At 38.9% G+C, this 24774-nt stretch overlaps 1 protein-coding gene across 8 annotated transcripts in view; it reads left to right on the plus strand.

Moving 5' to 3' along the window:
- Positions 1-24774, plus strand: part of tenm3 (teneurin transmembrane protein 3) — a 289016-nt gene that overhangs the window by 163260 nt on the left and 100982 nt on the right. For 7 of the 8 annotated variants that reach the window (XM_059554320.1, XM_059554321.1, XM_059554322.1 and 4 more), the window contains 2 exons: positions 10559-10787; positions 22034-22272. In XM_059554320.1, coding sequence (XP_059410303.1) covers positions 10559-10787; positions 22034-22272 — 468 coding nt within the window. Of the gene's footprint in view, positions 1-10558; positions 10788-20032; positions 20132-22033; positions 22273-24774 lie in introns of all 8 variants that reach the window. The other variant, XM_059554325.1, reaches the window with a different exon arrangement.

Consider the following 24774-nt stretch of genomic DNA (forward strand, 5'->3'; position numbering starts at 1 on the left):
TTTTTCTTTGCATAGTGCAGCACAGGGTTTCACAATGCAAAATAGGATGCTTCCTAAAGATCAAAGCTATCTCATTTTATTTTGGTAAAAATAGTTTCATACATGAAAATGTCTACATAAATATTTTACATTTTATGAAATATTATATATAGTTGTTCTCTGTACGATTCCCATCTGTGTTATTTTGTAGTTTTGTTCACTTTACTACAGTTATAAAAAATAATATAAAAATATGTGTCCAAGCTGCTGCAAAGCACACATTTTGTGTGCATTCATGAAGTTTCTTCCATCACTCACATATTTGATGCAACTTTGTGTGATTCCACATAGGATTATTTATAATGGATTTAAGTGTTAAAGATTAATATTGTGTTTCGTTCTGAAAGGAAGCTTTGTGTATTGCTGGAGATGTGTGGGCGGTTGCATCAAGCTTTCTTGGAGTCATTTTTGTCACCAGTAATACATATGTCTTTCTGGCTGTCTGTCTGCTTCTCTCTGTGTAACATTCACTTCATTGGGCTGTTAGGAAGAGCTTCCACTCCCCTTGCGCGGGTTGGATGTAATTGGGAGCGCAACTGTATGTCAGTTACAGTTCAGTGTAACACTCAACCCTGCTTGCCTCATTAAAAGGCATGCGCGTGTGTGTGCGTATCAGTCTTGTGTTTGTGTTGCTCAGCTCCCGTCTGCTGCAGCAAACATTCATTCTCACCTGCTCATTAAAAATACATTACCACCCAAAACGTTTCGTCATCAGCTTTTTAAATAATGCTCATTCTTCCTGAGAGCTGTCGATGTCAAACAAGGTAATGGGTTGTCCGGCACCTGGCACAGCTAGTGATTAGCTTTCCCATCAGCTTGTGAATGATCACCCAGCCTGAGCTAACCCCTAACCTTGAGCGTTTGCGCTGTGGGTATTCATGAGCTTCCTACTGGTCACTGTGAGCCAAACTAAACCTGTGGAATTAGCACAGAAAAGACAGATACTGCACAAGGACAATATTCAGCGAACATAGCCTCGGCTGATGGAAGACAGTAGGCCTGAGGTTGTTGAAAGGGTAACAGTTTTTAAACATGTTTCCTCTGGTTTTCTCATCTCAGATGGGAAGCTGTTTATCACAGCTCTGCATTCAATTTGATGTTGCATAGAATCTCATACAGCATTGCGACTCATGCGTTATTGCCTCGGAAATACAACCTTGCACTTTAATTCACCTCCAAGTGGTAATATCAGGGGACTCATCAAAGTAGAAAAAAGAAATAATATCCCTCCAAACCCCACAGCAATTACTCTGAATTACGCCAAATTATGAACCTGCAATTCAGCTCTGAGGCTGAGGATTAATGTCAGACTCCCTCCACTTCGTTGGTACATCTTAAATTGCCTTTCACTACCAACTCGCGCTTTGACAGTTTGAGAAATTTACAACCTTCTGAATGGTGTAATTACTTTTCTTTGTTTCCCTCTCTCGTGCTTTCTATTCATTTTCAGAAAATACTCTCTTTTTCCCCTGTTTTCTCATTGTAGCGTCACGCAGGCTAGAGGTTCAATTGATCTCCAGTAATGATTTGCCCTTGAGTTTGTCAATATTTAAAAACCACTTTGTCCCTCAGAAAATCATAGACAGCCAGGCAGATAAATGTCACAACCTGCTGATATTTATCTTTTATAAATAGCACACTGTCCGAATGTTTGACGAGCAGGATCAAGAACAGGGAACTCAGCTTCCTCCTTTCCATTTGCTTGACCTACACTTTCAGCTGCGCCGCCCAGAATGCAGGCCCTCTGCTTTACCTCAGACATTCCCCCATTAATAACCATTCAAAGCCACTGTCTGCAGTTCTTTGAAGGTGGGAGTCCACATATCTCCCACAGTGCCACAGACTGGTCGAAAATTTGCAGAGTGAGTCGAGTGGTGAGCTGTCCCTTCTGCCTCTGTTCATTACTCTTTAGTAATGGCTGTTCTCTGTTGGGGGTTGATGCTAAATTGGCTGTTAGAGGCCAGAAGCCCGCACTAGTGGTGGCAAAATAGGAAAAGACAGCAGGAGAGACCTTGATTCACCCACCTTTTTCTTTTTTCCCCACCTCCTTTTTTGAAGAATGGATGTCTTCTCTTCGATGCACCCATATTGGGCCCCTTCTTTCCCCTCGGTCACCCGCCCGCACAAATGCGCACACACCTGTCAGCCATAGACGTAACACAAAAGAGGCATTTTCAATTCTGTCTGGGTTGTTGATCAGAGGACATGGTGTCCTGTCCAGATCCCCCACAAAGAGATGAGAGGCCTGCATACGGTGGCAAAGGCTTGATCTCTCCTTTACGGGAAAACAGATTTTAGCCTCCAATCATGAAATGATAGTCCTAGTGTCAAGCATCTGTTGTAGTTTAGCTCTAGCTTTTAGCTAATCAAGCAGTTCTCTTTTTTCCAGTTGCATTCAGCAGAAAGAAAGCTTTTCATGTGAATCATGCTCCCTGTTTATTGTCCTTCACAATCACTCTCACCACAAGCAATCATGCTCCTCAGATGTAAACATGCTCCTCAAAGAGATTTGTTCAACCCAGGACAGAATGTACCTTTACCGAGCAAGTCTGCAAGTTTGTTGTATTAAAGTTCTGTACTGTATATGATTTTTTTTTTTTTTATGGCAGCGTGATATTCCTTGCTCATGTTATGCAAGGCTAGATTATTTTTGTAACTATTAGTAAAAAAAAAGTTTAATTTATTAACAAACTAATTTGCTCAAAAATCTGAGGAGGCACGATGCTTCTATTGGCCATTATTTCTATCTTGTCCAAAAGCCTCCTTTCTGCTGCCTGTCCTGTTGTGACATCATTAGATGTGACATCTGTGATCCGTGCATCTTAGAGAAGCTTTGACACTTTGTGTCTGGCTGCATTGTGTTCCAGTGATGCGAATCATCTTTGTGTAATGTGTTTATCTGCGAGGAAGTTGAGAGTTTGATATGTCACTCAGCTTTTTGCATGGCCGCCCACTCCCCACTGCGTCCTGCATTAATCCCCCCGCCAATGAAAAATAGCGAAGTTCTGCAAGGTGAAACATGACAGGCCGCCACATTGTTGACAAATAACCTTTCCTTCCATTCCTGTCAAGCCCTCCGAATGACAGCTTTAGCTTTCAACAACTGGTGCGCTTTTGAAATGTCAATTTAGCATCTTGACACATATTGACGACAGAGAGCTGACATTTTACAGGCCCTTCAGTTAGGAAAGAGAGTAATCCCACTTATCATAATGCCAGACATGCCGCAATAAAATAAAGTAACACTGAACTTCTCATTTCTTCATTTCTAAAAAAGTGATGTTCTCAGGCATCCTCCAGAGGGAATGAGCGAGAAGAACTCAAAACACATTTGACGTGACGTCTCAGTCTTCATTTCTTCAAATCTCTCCATCAAAAGTCCATGAAAATGCACAACTCTGCCCGTCCAGGAGCTTCAAAACGTCAAAATCACTCCCTCTTATGACATATGTTTGTTTAAGGAATAGTTAACTAAAAATTCAGTCCTAATTTATTCACTCATGTGTTTACAAACCAATAGTCAATGTGACTTATGTACTTTATTCCAAGTCAACAGAAACCATACATTACATTTATGAGAGGAACAGACCTAATTTTACGTCATGGGACAACTAATGATGTCCTGATAGTGACTTTTAAAGAGTTAAATGTAAAAGTTCACAAAACTGGTCTGATTGATTATTAGTGAATAATGACTCTGAACTGTGTATTTTGGTCTTTTATCACATAAAGCATTGTATGACATTAAAAGAGTTTCAATATAGTACATGAGTCACATGAGACTTTTTTTAAAATATCCTTAAGGTGTTTTCATTGTTATATTGTGTATATTTATATTATACATAATAAATATACACAGTACACACAGATATGCCGCGTTTCCACCGAAATTACCCGGAACATTTGTACCAGGAACTTTTTTCCCCCCAGACCTGTTGCTTTCTGCGTTTCCACCGTGGTCTAAAGTACCGGGAAGATTAGGCAAATAGACTGGTGACGTAGGTCTGCGCGCGTTTCTCAATACAAAGTACGCTGATTTTGGACGTGCATTCTCAGTAGTGCGAACTTTGTGCATTCGACTCGGGAGTGTGATGTCCGCGACGACGCAAATCCAGTAAATCTGCAAACAGCAGCGTACTTGATAACTTCAGTCAGCTGACCATGGCTACTGCTATTTTACTCTCTGTATATTTACAATAAAACGAAATAGGATATCAAATACCACTGCCTCCTTTCGTTTTCATTTAAGCATAATAACAGCTGCAGAAATGTACTTAGTTCAGGGATATGTGTATATATACAGCCATTACAATGAAACGAAATATTATATAGATTTGCCTTTTTTATTTTCATTTTAACATATAGATAAATTGAATACAGACCAAAGATAACCTGTTAGATTTACCCAAAACGAATTATATTTTATGTTTAACCACTAAAGAGACATCAGAGCCAGTGGCACACATCAGAAGGTCTAGCCGAGGTGAGGCTGCTTCTCGGCGGATAGATGATCACTGAGCTCCCGCTGGTTGCGTGGAGCTGACCGTCTCTGAGATCGGCGAAACACATTTTTAAATAGGCACTGTCTTTATAAATAAATCACAGATTTGAGTTTTAAGCAACTACATTCTCACCTGAAATACTTTTAAAATTACATTTCATGACACAATAAAACAGTAATATTTTGAACATGATCCGAATAAATGGTGGTTGAACTCAACCAATGCTGCGTGAACTCAACCAATCAGCATGTTTAGCGGCCAAGTCCCGCCCCCGAAAGTTCCGGAACTTTGAAAAAGTTCCACCTCGCCAGCAGGGACTTTCTGAGGGGCATTTTTTTACCCGGAACTTTATTTAGTTCATGGTTCCTGCGGTGGAAACACACCGAGTACCAGGCCAAAGTACCTAGTTCCTGGGTAAAGTTCATGCGGTGGAAATGCGGCTATATATTATATAAACAAAAACTTTTATTTTGGATGCAATTAATCGTTTGACAGCACTGGTATATTTATAATTTGTTCTCCACAAAAGAAAGAAAGATAAATGGGTTGGGAACAACATGATGGTTTGTAAATGACTGAATTTTCATGTTTGGCTGAACTAATCCTTTAAGTCAAGCACTTGTTTTGTAATCTAGGGCAGTGGAGCTGGTGGCCAGCTACATCTACAGTGAGTTTAGCCTCGGCCCAGTTGTGCTCTAGATATCAGAGATGATACCACTCTCTTTAATCACAGAGTCTGGGGAAACACAACCTTGTCCTTTCCTCTGTTTGCTATCCTGCATCGTAGCTAAAAGAACCAAACCTCTCTCTTCCCCTCACCCATTTCAGCCACACAAGTTATGACGTGTAAATAAACATTTCTCATTAGCCTCATGAATGGAAGTACCACCAGTCTGCCTCAAAAAATCTGTCCTTTTTTTGCTTTCTGCCTCTCACAGCTCTGTTAGACCACACTTAGCCATTCACTTCTCTTTCTCCCCACAACACGCAACTCTTGTCTGACTACATTGCGCCCCCTTCGCCCAACTCCGCCATTGTGAGTGGACGCAGCAAAGAGACATTGATGGACATTGATGGACGCTCCCCATTGAGCGACTCAGGCCTTTCTGTTGTAAAGCCTCTTTCAGGAGGAAAGGTTTACAAAATGAGCATTGAGGTAAGACAAGAAGGGGGGTGGATGTTCGATATGACAGGCCTCTCCGAGTGCTCCCAGCTTTCTGACAGGTGTGGGTGAAGGACATGTGAGGTAATCTAGAGTTTGACAGCGCGGATATAAGCACTGACACTCTGGGTGTCAGGGCATTAGTGTTTCCGTTTCTTTGCACACACTGTATCCCGCTCACACGCCTCCACTGCAGGTCAGATGTCTGCTGATGAACCATTTCTGAAATTCAAGCTCGGGCCCGAGATGTGCTGGTACAGATAAGCATCAATTTAATATTTTTTTTTTTGAATAGCTATCACTCAGCCCCATTAAGAGATAAATTACACTGGCTGTAATTTCAAATCTGCCCATGAAATCCTAATCAAAAGGGCTCTTAAAATATTTTTGCTGCACACAAGCATGAAGGGTCACGTCCCATGAGTTACAGCAGGCAGGGTCGTCCGTCAGCGATCGCATTTCGGTGCCATAAAACCTGCATCTGTCCCATCCATCGTCTGGGACTGACATTCCAGGCCTTCTTGCCAACTACTACATTTTCCCAGCCAGAAGAGAGGGACAGGAGCTGGGTTACACTTCCCTTCTGCCATCACCAGAGGCGTGGATGGGCTTTTGAGAGGGGTCAGGCCTGGAGGTCAGAGAGCGGGCTTAAGTCAGTGTTACTGGGCATGTAAAGGGTCTCTATGCCGAGTCCCTGGAGAGCGACAGACATGATGGGGCTAATACAGCCTGCTGCGTGACAAATGTCCGTCTACGCTTTGGAATGGCACCTGTGTTGCAAACATATGGCAGCGAAATTGAGACGTATTGGAGAGCTGTCTCAGAGAACAGCTATAAAGTTGTCGCCCAGCGTGTGTGTGTGTGTGTGTGTGTGTGTGTGTGTGTGCATGCGTGCTGTAAAACTAAATACATTATGTACCTTTCTCCCTGATATTAAATGGAGATAAGGTGAGCAATTGCTGAAAATGCTGAGTGTGTCAGATCAGCACTCTTGATCGTCTCCTCCCACACTTCATTTACTCTCTCTTTATTTCATTCAACTTCTGCTGCCCAGGCGAGAAACAGCCAGAGACTATAAAATAAAATTTGATATCTGCCGTTGTATCATGTGGCTTCAGGTCTTAACTCTGACTTCTAAGATTAAAATGAAGCTGAGAAAACGTTTATTTTACTTTATAAATTCTGGTTCTGTACTGCAAAACCCAATTTTCTTAATCAGTCTTGTTTTCCAGTAAATATATATAAACATCCCTTAAACAAGATCAATTTACTGGAGTTTATTTTTCTTATCCCATTGTCTGTTTATTTTCTTGCTATAAAGCGAGACTGTAAATTTTGTTAGATTTATGCTCGAAAAAATTTGTCAGTGTTGCCTGATAATATTTTCATTATAATTAATGCAGTAAAAACTATATGAAAGATGAGACAAAAATCTCAAATGAAGTTAAAAAACATAATTGTGTCACATATTTTGCCCACTGTTTTTTTTACGTCAACTCTCAATAACAGGACATGTCACCTTTATTCTCTGAAAACAGTTCTTAATATTTTATGCAGTTCTTAAGTGCTTTGTTGTTGTTTTCTGCAAAACAAGACAATTTTTTTCTGACCTGTACTGCTTAACCAATACAGCATTATACCCGTGTTCAATATGTAAGTATGAAACAAACCTATTGTACATCTATTGTAGCTACTACTTTTATCAGTAATAGGATTTTTTTCCTTTTAAATGGCATTGTGAAACTTTGATCACACCCCCCCTGTGAGCCACATTGTGAGTTCTTTGGGCTAAAAATCTTTCACCTATTACTGAAAATGTATATTCCCCAGGCCTAATGACACAGGAAGCATATAGAGTTGTGTTTACTTTTGGGGCCAACAGCGAATTGAGTCCAGAAGAACACCTTTTCCACAACGATTGTATGTCTGACAGTTTGATTATCATGGGAGTGAGTGGTACCATGCACCATCGGTTGCAGAGGAGGCTGGAAATTGAATTTTAACAGGCTCAACAGTCCCTCTTTCCTCTCCCTCCATTGTTTTTGATTTTGTTGTTGTGTTCTTTGAAGCCGGCAGCTGCAAAGTAGATAGGACCCAATAGAATGTGTACACCTAGACCAAGGAAATTCACGCAAGCACTCCCCCGAGGACGTTATGAGAATCCAATCTGAAAGCTGTCTGTGCATTTTCATTGCCTCTGGGTGTCAGGTACTTGCTTTGTTTTGGTCAAAAAATAGATCAATCCTGTTTTTGGGGTTACAGCCCATCCTGAGGTTTTGTATTTGTGTGGATGACTTTTAGGGGAGATACAGAACATGTGTTCAGACAAAAGCTAGATGTGTTGTGATTCCCAACAGATTTGCACTCATGTGTGTTGCCTTAAGCAATCCACACCACACCTGTCTTCTTCTTTCAGCTTCTCAGCAAACCTTTCTTACTGTCCTGCATTCTCTCAGCACATCACATTTTTACTCAAAGAGAACACACTGTATCCCAGTATACTGCGGGGGTGGTCAGAACATCCTGTTTGATTCATGATCATCCACACACACCTGAACCGCCGGGCTAGAATCACATCATCATTAGGGATGCGCTGTTTGACAAAAATCATATATATCACGGTATCACAATAGTCTTATTTTTGCAGGAATTTCATCCTTGTGAATCTGTCTAGGTACATCTGAAGCCACTGGAAAGTGTATACATACTTGCACACCTGTGACCGTACATCTGTTGAATTTTATAATGATGTGCCAAGTTCCAATGTTGCTTGGCAACCTTGAGCAATCTACAGCAAGGTTTTTCAAACTTTTGTCAATTTTCCTGTTTAGTTTACATATGACGTTTTTACGGTGTGAGAAAAAAAATATTAAGAATACTTTCAAACTGGTAATATACACTGAACAAAGTTATAAATGCACAGACCTCTGGTGAACACACTTCACAGCAGCAAGCGCGTGAGGCATTCTTCTTCTTGCATTATGGTGGATTGCAGACTTATAAGTGCATTACTGCCACCTATATCTCAAGTGGACCATTGACACTCTATCTACAATCTCAATTAGCAGTGTCAATGGTCCACTTGAGAGATAGGTGGTGGTAATGCACTTAAAAGCACATTCACAAGAGTTCTAACAGTTCAGACATTGCGTGAATCAGAGGTAAAAAAAAAACAACAACATATAAATATTATTCAGTTTCTTGCACAGACCGATCGTTTTATGTCTTTACACATCAATGTATCGTCACGAGCCAAAGGGTTTAATATGGATTTTTCTGTGCACATTTTTTTTACTCTCATAGATTCTGTTACCATTTGCCATGCATTCTACGACTGAAAGAGAAAGAAAGGCTAGAGCCCTTGTCATATGTTATTCTTAAAACCTATTGTATTATAATCTGCGAGCATAAGTGTCTTCAGGCCTGTAGATGTTTCAAAGAGAGGAACAGGAGATGAGAGAAATGAAACGGACACATACAAGAAGCTCTAGATAAGTTCGAAGATGCCACAAAATAGTCCTGTCACACCAGAGGAGACTCCAAATCTGTCAGAATCTTCTCAACTGCCCTGCAAACTCACTTAACTCACTGTTTGTCATTCTGCTTAGCTCTTACAGCAACCCTGCTGTATCATTCTGCCATCAAAGACAGCCATATGGGTAACACAGCAGAGCGCAGTAAGTTAAGCAATGGTTTTGTCTTTCTGGAAAAGCTGCTTCGCATACATATCATTGTGTTTCATCTTATCTGTGTTCAAGGAAAAAGGATTTTTTGGCTTCAAGTTACAGCACGTAATCCCTTGCACTCTCTTTCAATTTCTCATTCTAGATTTGAATCACTAGAGGTTTAAAGAAGGACATTATCCCTTACAATGTGACAAATGCTGCTTAAGATCCCCGATTCAAAATCGACGTAGTTAGTTGTAGGCTAATGCTAAGTACACAGCTTAATCGGTCCTTAAAACCACCCCTTTTTCTCATCTCTGTGCTACAACCAGAGAAGTTTGTGTGTTAAGGAGCTTGCAAAGGTGCTCTTAAGGCCTATGGCTATTGAGACCAGTTTCACTGTGTAAAGCCTTAAGGAGAGGGAAAGACAGAAAGATGCCAAGAAAAAGGGTCTATAAGGATTTAGCATACACTGTTTCACTAGCTTTGTCTACGCCACTTCCTGTACAGATACATTAGAACACATGAATGATCAGAACTAGTCTTTAAAATTGAAGGCAGTTTTCCTGGCAATTTGACCTAGTTAAAGTTACCAATTTCAGTAGAAATCTGTGCACTCGCGGGAAAATTCCACATGTAGATTTTGGACATGTTCAAGTTGGTCATGCAGAAAGCTTGGCTTGGCTTGACTTCTATGTGAGCTGTGCTTCCTACATGGCTACATTATTGACAATAAACAGTGAACTTCCTTGCATATGAAATTTCACTGAAATATCAATAATGTGACTGGCAATGAAGCCCCAGTACCCAAACGCTGCTGCTTCATACACTTCTTGTTAACGTGGTGTGATCCCAAACAAACCCAAGGGTGGATTTACTGCAATTATGACAGATAAGTGTCCCTGGCACATGTGAAAGCGGATGTCTAATCATCTCAATCATATGTGTACGTGTGCGTGCATATGTGTCGTTGTCATCATATACTCTGTTCGACAGCTGGTGGGGGTGGGTACTAAATAGTTAGTCATCATCACCCTACTGTAATATGTCCCAGATGTTCTTTGGCAAAAGCACATTCATCCAGAAACATTTGCATAAACTGACACGATTAATTACCAAGGACAACTGTTTACATCTGCACAGCATTACTTGCCATTGGTTAACCCAGTTCCATTTGATTCTTTCCACAGAGCAACCGTCCAATCAGCACCAGCAGGGCCCGTCCACGCTGCCACCGGTGCCGCCCCCGCACAAGCAGCAGCCGTCGGTGACGGCGCTGAACCACAACTCTCTGAGCAGCCGCAGGAACGTGAGCCCGGCCCCTCCGGCCGCCCTCCCCGCCGAACTGCAAACCACACCCGAGTCAGTGCCGCTGCAGGACAGCTGGGTCCTGGGCAGCAATGTGCCGCTGGAGAGTAGGTCAGTTACGCAATCGCACACACCAGTGTAGTTACATCCAAAAGTGTGACCTGTGTAATGGAAAGGTCCTTTTTTGACATTCCTCACACAGCAGGACTCATGACCTTTATATCTCTCTCTCTCCCTCTCTCTCCCTCGAAGCACTGCAGTTCTTAATATATACTAGTAGACATACTAATAAGCCTCAACATATAATTTACATTCATCATTCATAGAGGATTTTTTGACCAGCATCAGTCAAAATGAGGTTTCTGTTTATCATCAGTCTCACAAAACGGTTTATAATATGGCAGCGTCAAAAAGGGCTTCTGCTGACTCTGCTAACATCCCAGAGTGCGAGTGACTGAGGCCTTGCCAAGCTTAGGGGAGGATACGGCTTGGTTGTTTTCCTCCCATAAATCAGTGAGGCTGTAAGCTCGGTGGATACTCTGAGGGGTCTTTAAACACTAGCAGAAGGGAACGCTTTGTTTCAGGGGTTTGCACGTTAGCACCGTAATGGCCTCTCTCTGTTTTTGATCTACTCTTTTTAGTGACACTGTATATATAATGACTAAGCCTCCCCCATTAAGCGATGTTACCACCTCGCACTCCTTTCATTCATCCTGCCTGATATAAGCACCGAGACAGACAGAGTGGGGGTTAGTGCAGAGAGAGAAATGAGGGTCCTTCAAGAAAATTTTGGTAAGTGATGTTGTCATTGTGCTAAATGTCTTACTGCCTTTCTTTAAAAATACTTGATAAAAGGCAGTCAAGAGAAAAAGGGACAGCCTCACTTCCCCTCCACAGCCTGAAAGCTATAAACCTTAGTCTGGATAGACGGAATATTCAATTTGATGTAAATGAGAGTGAGGCTTTGAGGGATATATGTACAGTCTGCTCAGTGGTTAATGGTACCTGAGTATCAAGCCAACAGAATCTGAAAATTGTCATTCTGAAAATGTTCTAGGGTTGTAAATGGCTCCAAGTTCATATTGAAATGAATGTGACAGTAAATGTAAATATAAATGGAAAGTAAATGCAACAGTACCTTTCGACAGTATTTTACTACAGTACATGCAGAGTGTAATGTAGCTTCACGCATGAATGGTCAAATTCATTTCTCAATAAAATGTCCATTTCAAAGAGGTATTAATGTAAATACAGTCTGTTTGCCTTAAAATAAACATGCAACATATTGCATTTAATTAATGGTATTAATATTAATATTAATCTTGCAACAATATCGACAAGTACTGTGTATTAATAATTATTATGTTTGTTTATTTATAATTATTGTAATATTTGTTTACTTGAATAATGGAAACATGGAAAATGTGTTTTATGCTTATTTATATTTGATCATTTATATAAAATGGCATTTACTTAATTATTTTAATTAATAATGTTAATAAATTTTGCTGTGGTGTTGAAATTAATATTGAGAGTTGTGAATTTTCACTTTTAATGGTATACTGTAGACTACTAAAATATTGGTATTGTGAGACAAAAATACATTTAAAAATAATAGACATTAAACAGACTGTACTTCAAACTCACAGCTTTGTATTCACTTGCATTAAATTAAATATGACACATACCCCGACTAAGGTCTACAGTCATGTGAGTACTGATGAGTGTCCTGCTTTTGAGTTTATATTTTATGAGCGCCAGTGCAAACACAGTGCTGAGAGATCCAGGAATAACACACCTGCTTCAGCACCTCCGCCATGGAGTTTCACTTCATGGCCCTTCACATGGACACAGTGGCCCCAAAACAGGAATATCCAACAGCTACACTTCCTTTATGGTCTTTCCCTCTGTTTCCCTGTTTTCCACACAACTCACTTTTTACTAAGTGGCCATCTTGCTCTTTAACTTTTTGTCATGTCAACCACAGTAAGTTTTTTGATGTTTTGTCCATTGTAGTTTAGCCTCTTTCCAACGTACGCTCTGCTTTTTGTTTTTGTTCATCTCTCTCTCATCTCAGTGGTCACACCATATCCCCCAAAATAACTCATGGAGGACAAAGCATTATGTAGATTTCTGTAGATATTAGCAAGAGAGCTAAAATGTCTGTTTATATCCTGAGGAAGACCACACTGGACCACACACATTCAATAGGCTCTCTGACACTCACAGATGCTTGTAAATCCGTACTATAGTGGTGCATCTTTTCAGATAAACACTCTTAAAACACACACTCATTCAGTTACGCTTGAAAGCACACATTGTTGCATGTCTGCGTAGCAGCTTTGGTTAAAAAGGTGCCGTGTTCCAAGTAAGACATGGAGCTTACTTAACAACTGTTTACATGATACAGACTGACTTTTAGAGTTAAAATAAACAAAACATCTAGCTCCCCGACAGGCACAACAGTAAAGTTTAGATGAAAATAATGAAAAACATCAGCACAAGTAAATGGATGAAAATGTGCTGGAATAGAGGGGAAATACAAACGCTTCACAACATGTGTTCCTGAACAAGTCCATTGATTTGTTTGAGGCAGTAGACGCTGGCTGAAGAAATTTAAAAAAGAAAAAAATCAGTAGACTGCATTAGCCGTTGGAGAAAATTGCACAATCCAGTCCTTAAATGCATCCTTGTAATTTACTTGCACTGGAATAAGTTATCATTTGAAGTTATTTAGTAGATGTTTTACATAAATTTCATTAAAAGAACAATTCAGAATTTGTTTAAAAGACAGGCTGTTAGGTATAGTAAATTGCTCCAGTGACACACTTCCAAAATGCTTCAATGAAGACTGCGTTCCTGTGTTTACAAGCATGAACGATTGGTTCCCAGGGCTCAGGTGGCATTGTTTCAGCAATGACTGACTTTACCTTAAAGCCATTATTGACATTGTCATGAACCTTATGGTGAAATGCAGAGCACGTCTGAGCATATGCTTCCACATTCTTGTAATTGCAAACAAATTGTGCTAAACAGGCAATTCAGTCTAAACGATCATGAATCTAGCTTTCGTACAGTCAATTACCTCACTCTACTGTCTTTACTCTCATCATTATTTGATGATACTGTTAAAGTGGGGAATAGAGAAACATGAGAAGCCTCTTGAGACACCTGCCGGTCCTTAACTGATTAAAATAATTCAAGATCTCCACATTCAGAGTCTGAGAATTTCAAATATAAATGCAAATCAGGCAACTGGTGAGTCTTGCTTATAAAGACCAACGTATGTACTGTATGTTGAGTGAAGAGACAACAACTTCTTCTCCCATTACACTGTCATTGTTTTAATGTTATAATTATTTTTCATATTACTAAGTCTTACAGTAGTCTATTAGCACTGTTTAATGCGTGGTGAATTCTTGCTTCTTAGGCTGTTAACATACAAGTTCTCCTAAAGATGGAGTGGTAATGTATTTATCTTGAAATGAGAGAGAACACTAACCTCTTGACATTCCGAAACCTCGCTTCTTGCTCTAGGCAAAATAATGCATCTTGCAAAATACTCTGTTCTGAACATTATTTTATTTTTGAACATATCAAAAAGGCCCTATTTTCAAGCTACTCTCTATGTGGAGATAATCAGCAAAGTGCACATCAGCCGCACACAGGAATCTCAAAGCACTTTTGACTCATAGGTCAGCTCCCATGTCACGCTTTTAGAGGTTAAAAAGCTAAAGATAGACTTTACAACTTTCACCAACACACAAGAGAAGGAAGTGCTTACTGCACTTGATTACAAAATCTCATTTATTATAGATATATGCCTGTCATGACGAGGAAAAGTAATTAAAGCCTTAAATAAATCTTTCCTCAGGCAAAAGACAGTAAACTGAGAAAGTGCCCACTGAACATTTTACCATGTTTGTTGTCTTTGTCTTTGGTAAGTTGTTTTAAAGAGCAGTGATTTATTGCTTCAGAACAAAACCAGGCATCAAATTATCATTAAAGTAAAGCATCATCAATCAATATAACATCAATAGGAGTTACTGTAATTAAAAAAAAGTGTGAAAGCCTGATGACTCATAGCGAATGTTCAGAGTAATCACACATCATCCTGCCAAGCCCAGCCAGTTTTCAAGAGCCTTTAGATGTTTGGTTATTTGATCTTTAACACCAGTTTAGGAACAGGGAACAGTCAGAGTCAGTCCACGCAGACAAAACACACAGCACCTGTGAAATGCCACTCAGCACAGGCTTATTTAAGTGCTTAGGATCATTCAGTATTTGTCCTTTGTCACTTGCATAACTTGCAAATGTTCACTGAAGAACACACTGCAGGCAGCATTGAAAAATATGGGTTCCTTGAGAATAACCCTATTTGCATTTATTTGCAAATAATCCTATTTTCATTTCCCTTCACATAGAGGTTTTGGTTTTTATTCATTTGTTCTTTCTCTTTCTACTTCCATATTGTGATGTGAAGTCAAAACCTAAATGTTAGCATAATTTAGGCCTGGTTCTATAAGTAATCATTATGAGCAAGATTGTTTATCACTGTCAATATTAGTGGCCAACTGATATATTGCCAAGGCCAATATATCTGCCAATATTTGTCATTTTTCACATATTGGCATCGCCCAATAAGTTTTTCTGTTTGGCCGATGTGTTCGAGGTGGGACTTTTATTTTGATGGCACAGAGAATGGCAACGCCTGAGCACTAGGGTTGGGTATCAAAAACCAGTTCCATTTTAGAACTGGTTGCAAATTTCCAAGAACCAGGTATTCGATAAGATGCGTGCATTTCGATTTTGCTTTACGATTCCTGTGTTCGCATTTCAATTTGATTAAAAATGATTAAGTGCAGGAACAGAATGAATTTGTGCCCTGTTTATGTGCAGCGCACATGAAGCGCAAGCGCATGCACAGAGAGCATTGGTCGGCGGTATGCTTTTTAAAGCATAGGCTAAATTCCTCTTGCAGTGTTTTGTAGGCTGCTGATTTTTGCTCATGTTATTAGCTGCAACAGAATGCTTTGTAAAAAGACAGAATACATGTTTGACATCTAAATGTTTGACTTATTTTTTTTATATTGGATTTTTTATCTTATTGGAATCGAAACTAGGAATCGATAAGAATCGGAATCGATAAGCAGAATCGGAATCGGAATCGGACTTAGAATCGATAGAATTCAAACGATACCCAACCCTACTGAGCACACAGTGCTCACATTCTCCCTCTTGTTTACTGTCGCTGTTAACAGTTCTGTCTACAATGGATAGAAGTCTGTCTAATAATCAGATAGAACAGTTTAACAAAATAAATTAATGTATACGAATTTATTATAAAGATTGCTTTTATATTATTACTAATAGAAAGGCAAACATTATAATACTTTCTTGTTTGCCGTCAGCATTAAGCAAATATGCATATCATTTAAACAAATTTTTGAATGACTAATGAACATTTCATTTCACAAACCTTGCACACTTAGTTGAATCCAGCTGTGAGATCTTGTGAAGTGTGCATTTTTATCCAGTATGATCGCATGTTCTCTGTGTGACGGTCGGTCCATGGTAATTGAATGCTTTAAACTTTAAACTTGTGATTTCAAAGTATGCTGCGCTTTATGCATTTTCCCACTGTCAAATTCATGTCATTTTCTCTGTGTGCTGTCGGTTACTGTGTATTCCTTTTTAATTATATTTTTACTAAATATTTATTTATTTGTGTAAATAAATACATTGTGTATAAATAATTTGTCATCTAAAGACTAAGTATATTTATTTTACACATTTATTTTTTAATCCATTGTCAAATTATTTAAAATTCTTAAATATTAATTAAAAAAATGTTACTATATTATTATATTCAGCTTTATATCAGCTATCGGCTATCGACCCCCCGTTTTGGGGTCGACCACTAGTCAATATAAGAACTTTAGATTGACTACAGATATAAGTGTGAAGCACAGGTCTGTTGGTTAGCATGAATCAGGCATAAAACTGATATAAAATAAATATGTATTAGTTATGAAGGTCATTGGTCTTTTGTTTTTATCTTGTGTGTATCCAATAGTAATTCCACGTCTGAAAATTTCTGAAATTGTATTCTCTTTTAAGTAGACTTCGAGTACACTGCCTTATATATGCATTGTCAAGTTATTTTCCAGTTCCGTCTTCCTAAATCTTCTGTAAAGGCTTTTGTCAGAGGATGACAAATGTGAAAGGCGATACATGGATTAGCATAGCAATTTCCAGCCTGCTTTAATCAATTAACAATGGTTATCCCATCCCTCATACTCCGAAATCCCTGTTCGCTGTCTTCTGTGTCAAAGGAACGTTATCCTGTCTTATCCAAACACCAGATGCCCCACTCAGTCCACAGACACTACAGCTGGAGATCTTATCTCTGGTTTTTATCACGCATCTTCTATTATATCTCTTTTAAGTGCATGATGAATGTACTTTGTTTTAAAATTTTACTAAGAGTCTAATCTCGACATTCAAAGTAATTCTAAGCTATCTTCGAGCCCGCACCACAATTGTTCTTATTGCTATGATCCTTTTAACTGTGATGAAACCCAGTGTTATATGACTATAAATGCCATGTGTACTGTGACTCGAAAGTGTCAGCAAGTGACATAAATTGGGCTTTCTATAGTTAAATTTCCCAGAGTTTGTCTGTGTCTCTTTTTCTATTCATTTTTCTTGAAAGGAAGGGCAAAAATGAATTTATAACTACATATAAATCATTTTAAAGGCTGTTGTGTGGTTTGTATAAAAGCAGGCCAGTCAGTGTAATTCAAGCCCGACGAGCATATGGTCAAGTTGTGTTATTGAGTTACATTTCTGCAAGTCACTTGTTGTAAAAACTTAAAGTAAAGAATTGAACTCCTGCTATGAGGTCAGAAGGGTGAGTTGGTTAGAGCATAGGTCATGGTGGTGTTATGCAGGAAAACAAAGAGGTCATGTGCAAAGTCATACTGAATTACTCTTGGAATCTATGCATCAGTTTTCAACCCACAAGAAAATTTGTGGAGAGTAATGAGAAACGTCACATTGCCTCATGGCTTTAGATCAGTTGTTCTCAAGTGGTTTCACTTTTTGGTCTTCATTTTGCACAGTTCTAAAATTGTTTAGCATGCATAAATAAGCAAGAACATTGATAAATATGTTTTAATTATTGCTCATTTATAAATGTCTCAGCAGCCAATAACTTCACTGCATAAATTATGTTTTATAAGAAAAGTTCTGGAGGAGCACGTTCAGATAGTTAACCTAATTAACATGAGGTGCACAATCAGTAATAAACACAATTAGCAAGATAAGTGTCAGGATATATACACAAGCTGGACGGGAAGATTATTAAATCCAGTACTTTATTATCTGTCTCACAGCACAAACTGGTAAAGGAAATCTGAGTGCAGGGGGGCAATATAACAGGAATATATTTATGTAGGATGGTGAATATAGATTGGGAAGCACACACCCCAGCATTAGAGAGATAAGTTCTTCACAGGAGTTATACCAGGAGATAATAGTAGAGTTCAGCAAAGATCGTCCACAGGAGCGCATTCGTTGGAATGCAGGAGATCACGGGATAGATAGTCTGTATCCAAATCGAGGACAGACAAAGACTAAACTGAGGTGTGTGTTTATATACTGGGGCTGATGAGGGTCTGCTGATTGAGTGCAGGTGTTCAGAGTTCAGGTGATTAGAATCATTGCTTGGTGGAGAGAGAGCCTGGTGTTTCTGTGACAATTAGAGGTGTGTATATATACACAGCAGACTTGCCTCTGTTCCTTTGCAGTTTTTCCAGAATCCCTCCACCACCCCTTCTCTGCACTTACAACTATTTCTGTACTAACCTGTGGGGTCGTGGGCGGGGGTGGTTGGGGGGTACAAAATCTCGAGCTCAGAGCCCTCACCTAAGACAGCACGCCAAATACACATAACCTCTACTCTATTTATTATATGTTAAGTGTGGACTCGTGAAACACATTGTGGTCAGCACAGACCAAGTGAACCTGTATGTAATGTAGTCTGGATAAGATTTTTCTTTACCTTGTAGTTTTTCAAGGTTTTTAAGGCTGAAGGCTTGTCACACAAGCTGTCTATGTTGATAACTAGCTTCCAAGAGGAGACAGATGAGTTTTTATCAAAATACAGTAGAATATGTTTGCACGCATGGCCTTTGATGAGATAACAAGATATGGGAAAAATTGTTTTCTCCCTCATAAAAGTTGATGAGCCTATATTTACATCCTAATAACGCATAATTACATGGTTAGTTGCATTTTATTATTGACCTTTTAGCATTGCTTTTCCCTGCTGCCTGCAGCTCTACCAGACCAGATTTGCCACCCATTTCAGGGTCACGACCCACAAATTGAAAACTATGAAAGTATTTTTGGTGCAAAACAACTGAGTGTCTGTGACAGCAGAATTTGTTGTTGTAGAAAATAGCCACACGTGTATCAAAAAAATGTGAAGTCAGACAAAAGTTGCAGACTTGTAGATATTTTTCTCTCGCCCACAAACACAACAGTTACAACTTTTTGAATCCTTCATTGCAGGTGCACAAATTCTATTCTATGAATCACAATCAAGAAACTCATATGCTCACATGTTTTTGCTACTATTACTGCAGTGAATATGGTGCAAAACACATTCACACACCTCCATCAAAAATGTGGAGTGACAGACAAAATTTGTATCAATGTAAAATTAATGCAGATATTCACCACATATCTGTGTGAAATATGATGCAAAAGTGATTGACGCTACAAGTTTGCAACTTTTGTCTGTGACTTCAAATTTACTGATAGACTTTTATGGCTATTCTCTACAACTACAAATTCCACTGTCACAGACGCTCAGTTGTTTCGCAGCAAAAATACACTCATAAAAAACCACTGCTTCAGATTATGTGTATCTCTAGAGATTCACTGTAGGGGAAGTATAGTAATTAATATATTCTCACACTTAGCTCATAGTGGATGTAGAGAGCGTACCAATAACACTTTACAGTCATTGAGTGTGCTCGAGTAATTCTGTGGCTCTATTCGCCATAATAAATATACCTCTGTATCAGAGCATGTTAGTGCTTCCATTTAGAGAAAAACAGATTGACACATGGAACATAAAACTGCAGTATACTTGTTTTATGAGTCTTTTCATGTGTGCGGGTCTGTCTTTCATTCGGGGTACATTCAGCTATGATTTCTAGACTGCTGTCTGGGAAGCTCTTTCTCTGTGGATTTGCTGCCAAACTCATAATTAGAAATACCTTGACTGTCTCATCACCAGAAAGCACTGACGACCTTTATTCTAATTGTTTGTCTTTCTCATGTAGAAAATTAGCAAAGCAAGCAGTTCTTGAAAACGGGCATGACAACTTAATAGAGATGGATGTGTTCCCTCCCGTATGCCACGAGGGCGACTATGGGGACGGGTATGTGCTCCTGAGTCTTCTCATGGTGCCAGCTGCTGATGCCAAGCCCAACACTGAGCAAACCAAAGTGCTAAATCTCACATGACCCCCTCAAACAGAAGGCCAGCGCTGAGCCAACCAAATGGCCAAGGTCCCATATTCAGCCAACCGAATTTAGGCAGTTCATCCACCGTCCCAACCTCCTTTACTTTGTCTCTTGCGTTCCTTGTTGGGTTAGCCAATGAATGCAAATTATCAAGAGGCACCTGATTGGCAGCCGCTTCTGACACTGGAACTTTCTTAGGAATAATTGCTTTAAATTAAGTTGCAATAAAAATCCACTAATATGCTAATCGATTCACCACTTGCATAAATCAAGTTACACAGCCTTTAACATTTTAATTTGACTAATTCTTAGATATTCCTGCATTACTAGATTAAATCCTGAATGCCTTGCACAGCATCTTGGCTTTGATTGGGTTGACTGATAATGTTAGAGTAAAAGTGAGTTGGCAGCAACTGTTTACTGCACTAAAACAAGAGCACAGTTCTCTCTCTCTCTCTCTCTCTCTCTCTCTCTCTCTCTCTCTCTCTCTCTCTCTCTGTCTCTCTTTCTCTCTGTCGCTGCATTAGAATGCAGAGACATTGTCGAATTGTCTCGCTAATTGGATTTAGTGCTCAGTGTTATTTGATATCGCAGCTCGAATCATCTGTTTGTTCCATTGTTCAGTGTCTTCATGGGTCATTCTGTCAACATAAAGAATGCAATCGAACAGACAACCATGCAGTTTTAGAGAATTGCTTAGCTCTGCAAGCTTGTGAGATGTTTTGTTTAACAAAGGAAGGGGAATTCATGTGGTGGAAGAGGGTTATGTCTAGGCCTTATATGTGTATATAATATGTGTATGGGGAAGCCGGGGAGATTTCTCACTTTTTTTATCTCCAGTAAATGTTTCTCAGGTTTGTTTTTCACAGTTAATTCTGTATAGACACATATCGTAAAGTTTACACTCCCCCAAAAAATCTATTTAAGATTACTACTGTTAGAAAAATACATTGACATTATATAAGGAAAGTTTTTTTTTTTTTTATGAAAAGTGTAAAACCTGAACATAAGGTGTTTTTCCTCTTCCACTTCCTACATCTTGGATAATATGATCTTTAAATGCAAAAAAAAAAAAAAAAAAGTAATTTTTTTCCTCTTCTGCTGATGAAACAATACCATTGGAGATTTTTAATTAGAAAAAGCTTTTTCCTCCGCCTCTCAAGTCCAATCAACTGATTCCAGATTTATAGTGGAAAGTGCCACTCACACACAACGCTTCCCATTTCTACACTTTTATTTGTGCAAAGAAACACAGCAGGCTAAAAGGGAAGTCAAACACTAGGGCTTTGATTGAGATGTGTTTGGTAAAGGTTGAAAAGTGAAGAGGGCTAGATTTTCTCTGTGGTGTTCAAGCAAACAGAAAGGGCTGGTAATATCTGTCCAGCATAATTACCACATGCCAAGGTCTTCTGTTAGCCAATCATACTTTAAGTCCCAATCAGCAGGAGAGGGTGACACTAGCTTAGCGGGAGACGTACAGGAGCAGGGCAGTTTGGGAGGGCTGTACTCCTCACTTCCTGTACTGCGCTCTGCTCTGTGAACAATCTGTGCTGCTGTAACTATTTCTTTAAACTCATTTAGAGTTAATATATCGAGCTCTCCGTGAATAGTTGTAGATGCGATTGTTAAATGCTTTAAAAAAATAATAAAACTGGTTCTGATTTTATGAACTGTATCAGATCTTACAAGTTCTTAGCATTAATCTTTATTGCCTAAAGCTATTCAATGCAAAATACTTTAAAAATGTGTATCTTTTAAAATGAGAGTAAATGTTCATCGCTTTTCTCTTTCTGTATCTCTCTTATTCTTTCTTTCAGGCACTTTCTCTTTAAGACGGGCACTGGCACCACTCCTCTGTTCAGCACGGCCACGCCAGGCTACACCATGGCCACGGGGGCGGTCTACTCGCCCCCGACACGGCCCCTGCCCCGCAACACACTCTCCCGCAGCGCTTTCAAGTTCAAGAAGTCCTCTAAGTACTGCTCATGGAGGTGCACGGCCCTCAGTGCCATGGCTGTCTCCATACTGCTCTCTGTGCTGCTCTGTTACTGCATTGGTAAGTGAAACCCTGATGCTTTATAGTAGAGAGTGGGGGGGAGTTTAAAGTCTTTAAAGTGAACACATGACAGTAATGGGTCCACCTTAAATATGTATATAATTTTAGGATGTGGTGCAGCCTTGGGAATAATCACTTTGGATGTAAAAAAAAAACCTGCTTTAAAAATGTCTTTCCAAAATATAAACTATGCCACTGATTACACTGAAGTAAAACTGAATATTTTCACCTCATGCTATATCAAAAGAAGAGAATTTCAATATAAATGACTTCTAAAAATCTGTGTGTGAGTCTTGTGACGGACTTTCATTCATACAGGGAGTTTCCCAGCCTGTGGCTCAAGACAATGGGTTGACTTTAAAGATATTTTTTAATTATTTAAACATTTCAGAACAAAAAGACTGCAACTGACCTCGCAGAACTGGGCTAATAGTGCTCAACATCCCACAAATGCAATTTCATAAAAACTTCAAAGGCCAGTTTTCATAAACAAGGCCTATTAAAATTTTTTAGAACAAAATAAAGTCCATAACAAAGAACAAATTTAAAAATGCTTGGTCTAAAACTAATGAAATATCATGTAGAATTACAGTAAAATAATACTTTATAATCATAAAAAGGAGTGCGCCACTGGCTCAACTTACCCTAGGTAACTCCTACCATCTTTGTGAACTTGCATCATCCCAGCAGTTTAGAGCTAATATTATGCTAACGCTTCCATATGTGATGTTGTTTCAGATTTGTCAGTAATAATTCAGACACAAAAAGCATGAGTCCTTGGACATACCCCAAAAAAAAATAAAAAAATTTTTTTTACTTAAATGTATTTACCAATTATTCTGAATTTTTCGGGCCTCTCTCCATCACAGTGGGGCTAAAATGATTAACTTTTCAAATATGCGTGGTCATATCACCAATTTTATTTAAGGTAGTCTAGATACACGCTCAACTTCCCCACAGGCTCAAATCAACCCGGTCTCCCCTATAGATGGTTGATTAGTAAAGTTGACTAGTTTTATATATTTATTAATTTAAGGTTTTTTTCAGGAGTTTTTTAATTAGTATTCTGACAGTTTAATTTAACTAAATAAAAAATTCTCTGAAAATTAGATTTAAATACATCCCTATTTAAATACATCCACTTGTTAAGATGAAAATAGTCTTGGATCCTCTACTTTCTGTTTTAATTACTTTAACACTATGCATCCTGAATGCCAAGGCAACCCTGAAACCTTGAATTATTTAACTATAATTCAATAATTTTGTTCATATATATATATATATATATGTATCTAAATGTATTTCTCGATTAATTTAATTATTATATATATATATATATATATATATATATATTTGCATGTAATATTATTGCAATATTAGGTAGTGATTTATTTCTTCCTTAAAGGAATAAATCACCTTAATTTGGTCCCCATTGACTTGCAAAGTGTTTTTTTTTCCAAACTATGGGGACCAGCACTAGAAGATGAACTACAGTATCCCAGAAGTCATTCAGGCAACACAAAATACATGTATTACACTTCGCAGCTCCTGAATAAAGTGAGAGCATCATGTCCCCCAAACCACTTTGCCTTATTTATTCAGAATATTTACTACCACCTGAGTTTTTTGTAAGTTTATGTAGCTATAATTTCATTCAGGTTACCCTGAGCGAGCCTTCAAAGTGCTGTAATGGCTGTTGAGTACTATTTAAAAATCAACTGCTTTGTCAATTCCATTGCTATGGAAACCACTGCTAATTTCTGTGTATTACTCAGTCAATTCCTCAGTTGTCCATGTAGCGTTTGTCGCCATAGTAGCATAATGCTTTCACATCGACAGACAAACATTTTGCCTATTTTCCTGTTGCGTCGTCATGGATTTAAGTTCGCTTTCATTCGGTATTTATCACATACTGTGTGCCAAATGTAGACAGCCTTGTTTAAGCTTCCTCTCTGAATAGAGCCAGTAGTTTCCTCATTCCATACAAATGTCACGCTGATGAGAGGATTTGTGAATGATGCTGTTTTGCTCTGCAAGGTGGGCTGGTTTGTCTCAAAGGCATGATGGTTCTGTTGAACCGCATGGGACAGTGATACAGCAGGCATTGGACATCTGTTTACTTTTCTTCAGTTCACACTGCACTCTTCTGCTGTAATGTGAATGTTCTTTACTTCTGGCCAATTTTGTAATGGCTCTGTCTCTGAAGAGAGAAGGGGAGCACATCAAGAAAGAAAGGGAGGGAGAGAGATGGATATAACATGCAGGCTTTCTTACAGCTATATTTCCAAAATAGAACCGGACTTTTTTGTTCTTCTGTAAGCTTAAAGAAGAAGATATGTTTAATTTTCAGAAATATCATCCATCCACTTTAAACTGTTATATGTGGTTTAATCAAACACCTTCAACACACAGCATATTTCACATCGAAATCAAAAGGGGGAAAAACTACTTCTCATATAGAGAAATTTAAGCTTGTTATTAGAATTACTTTTATTTATCTGT

This window comes from Carassius carassius, chromosome 7 (genome assembly GCF_963082965.1).
Source record: "Carassius carassius chromosome 7, fCarCar2.1, whole genome shotgun sequence".
Taxonomy (NCBI): domain Eukaryota; kingdom Metazoa; phylum Chordata; class Actinopteri; order Cypriniformes; family Cyprinidae; genus Carassius; species Carassius carassius.